Raw genomic sequence first — 2,430 nt, forward strand, 5'->3', positions numbered from 1 at the left:
GAGAGAGGGGGACAGGGAGGGAGGGGGACAGGGAGGGACAGAGAGAGAGTGAGAGAGAGACAGAGAGAGGGACAGAGACAGAGAGAGGGACAGAGAGAGATACAGAGAGAGAGAGAGAGAGGGACACAGAGAGGGACAGAGAGACAGAGAGAGGGAGAGAGACGGAGAGGGGCGGGGGAGAGAGCTGTCAGACGGTCATCAGCGGTTCAGTAGGCAACATGACAGGGCAGGGCTGACCAGTTCAAGTGTCCCTGATGGGACCCGAATCCCACCTGGCTCCCTTCTGTCCCACTCTGTGGACACACGCAGGGGGCTGGTGCAGGGGCTGACACTGCACAAGACGGGCAGAAGGTCACCCCCTCGGTGGGCACGCCAGCCACCTGAGTCACCCTCTGTAGGGGCTTCGTACAAGTCACAGGAGGGACCCAGTTCCTGCAGGTCACCCAGCAGCCTTGGCCACAGACCTCAGGGTCCAGGGCTGCAATGGCCCCAAGCCCTATGTCATTGAGGACATGCTGTGAGGAGGCCAGCCCGTGAAGGACCAGGACGACTAGTTTGGAAAGCGCCGGTGCCCGGGGCACAGCCCTGCCCCACGCGACCGTCCCGAGGGGCTGCGGTGGAGCTGTTTCTTCCCCAGATCCCTGTAGCACCGGTGCTCGGGTTCCGTCTTGTTTAACAGACGCTGATGTAAGCACCTACTATGCGCAGGCAGGGAGACACAGAACTAAACACCGCAGGGACAACACCGAGGGCCCAGCCCGGGACTCCAAAGGTGAGACAGACACCTGAGCCTCCCAGGGGAGCTTTCTGGAGAGGGTGACCTCAGGGCTGCCGCTAAGAGAGACCAGAAGGGACAGAAACGGGATGCGGTGGCCATGATGCCTTCAGCAACCTAAACGTGGGTCTCTGTTGTCGCAGGAGGACGCACGAGGGCCCGGAGAAGAGAGGTACCAGAGGACAGGCAGCCACAGCAGGACGATCCCCAGATCCTCGGTGGCCATGGGAGAGGAGGGGCGGAGGGAGCAACCCAGAGTGGGCAGGAGAGGAGAAGGTTGGTGGGACGGGGCCGGCGTGGCCTGGGAAGGGACCATAGCCTCGCCACTTCCTGCACTGCCCTCCCGGAAGAGCCCAAGACCCAGGAAAGCCCGGCTGGCTCCCTGGCTCTCAGCCGGCCTGTAGGCAAATCCCCCTAAAGACTCCCTCAGGGACGTGCTCCTCCACCTGCCCCCTCCACCTGCCCCTCCACCTGCCCCCTCCACCTGCCCGCCACCTGCCCCGGGCAGGATCCTGCGTTCTGCTGACATGCCCTCTGCCTGCACCCTGGTCCACAGCTGTCAGGAGAGGAACCAAGTCCAACAGCCTCTCTGTGCCCAGCTGGGGCTGGTGGGCATCAGGCCCCCATGTGCTGATCATGGCTGGCGGATGTCGAGGCCACCTTCCCACCCTACTCCCCTCTGGGCTTCACCCAGGCTGGCTGCAGGGCTCACGACCCCCCTCTCTGGTCCTTTTATCCTCGGGGGTAGGGGGCGGGGAAAGGTGGCCATGGCGTGGTCCAGGGCTGCACGTCTGCCTGCAGCAATGGGCTGGGCCTCTCCTGATCCGAGGGTGGGGTCTGTCTCCACCCCTGGCCCAGGGAGACCTGTCACTTGCTCTGAGTGCTGAGGGGACCTGGGGAATACTCTACTGGACTCACTTAGGCCTGCCCAGCCCCATGGTGGCCCTCGGATGTCCACAGTCACACAGCAACCCTGGCAAGACTGGCCAAAGAACTGCCCAGCTGAGCCCAGCCCGAGCCGCTGACCACGGACTGCCAGCAAATGAACAGGCTCCAAGGTGGGTCTAGGTGACAGTCGGTGGCCGGACGCCACTCCAATCCCAGTTCCTCCCAAGCAGCTTCTCACTGCTGGACACCCGGCTGCGCAGGGACCTCGGTGCCGGGCACAGCACGTCTCCCCCCCCCAGCTCTCCTCGTTCCCTCTCGAGGGCTTGGAGCACCCGGGGGCCGCGTGGCAGGCCACACCCACGCAGCCACCTCGACAGCTTCCCCAACAGCTCACGGGCTGCGAGCGAGGGACTGGTTTCCCCTCGGCCCAGCTTTGAAAGGCTGTCCGTGAACCCACAGCCCCGGCCCCTCCCTGTGCACGGAGCTGGTGGGTCTGCCGACGACGGATCCTTTGAACCTCCTGCCTCACCTGCAGCAGGTCAGTGCGGAGGCAGAGAACTCTGAGGTCCTCGGCGGGCGTCCTGACGGCCACCCAGAACCGACTATTGGATCTGCTACTTCCGAGGGGTTTGAAGCCTTTCGGACAGTTGAGAAGTTGCCCTCTGGACTTCCCAGAGAGCCTCGCTCGTCCAAGACAAGTGGGGCCTGGACCCGTGGCGTCCCTCTGAGGGAGCTGCAGATGGGTCCCGGGGGGGGGGGGGCCGGTC

General features: G+C 64.4%; 2 protein-coding genes across 2 annotated transcripts in view; both read right to left on the reverse strand.

Annotated features, from left to right (window-relative positions):
• Positions 1 to 2,430, reverse strand: part of Parvb (parvin beta) — a gene marked incomplete at its 5' end in the record, with an annotated part of 25,294 nt that overhangs the window by 15,787 nt on the left and 7,077 nt on the right. The window contains one exon of the mRNA XM_015501745.2: positions 1,268 to 1,287. Coding sequence (XP_015357231.2) covers positions 1,268 to 1,287 — 20 coding nt within the window. The remainder of the gene's footprint in view (positions 1 to 1,267; positions 1,288 to 2,430) is intronic.
• The window catches only part of LOC125616802, a 5,333-nt gene continuing 2,941 nt past the window's right edge, over positions 39 to 2,430 (reverse strand). Inside the window, exon 2 of the mRNA XM_048803011.1 lies at positions 39 to 2,419. Coding sequence (XP_048658968.1) covers positions 1,410 to 2,419 — 1,010 coding nt within the window. The 3' untranslated portion in view covers positions 39 to 1,409. The remainder of the gene's footprint in view (positions 2,420 to 2,430) is intronic.

The sequence above is a fragment of the Marmota marmota genome, unplaced genomic scaffold, assembly GCF_001458135.2.
Source record: "Marmota marmota marmota unplaced genomic scaffold, marMar, whole genome shotgun sequence".
Classification (NCBI taxonomy): domain Eukaryota; kingdom Metazoa; phylum Chordata; class Mammalia; order Rodentia; family Sciuridae; genus Marmota; species Marmota marmota.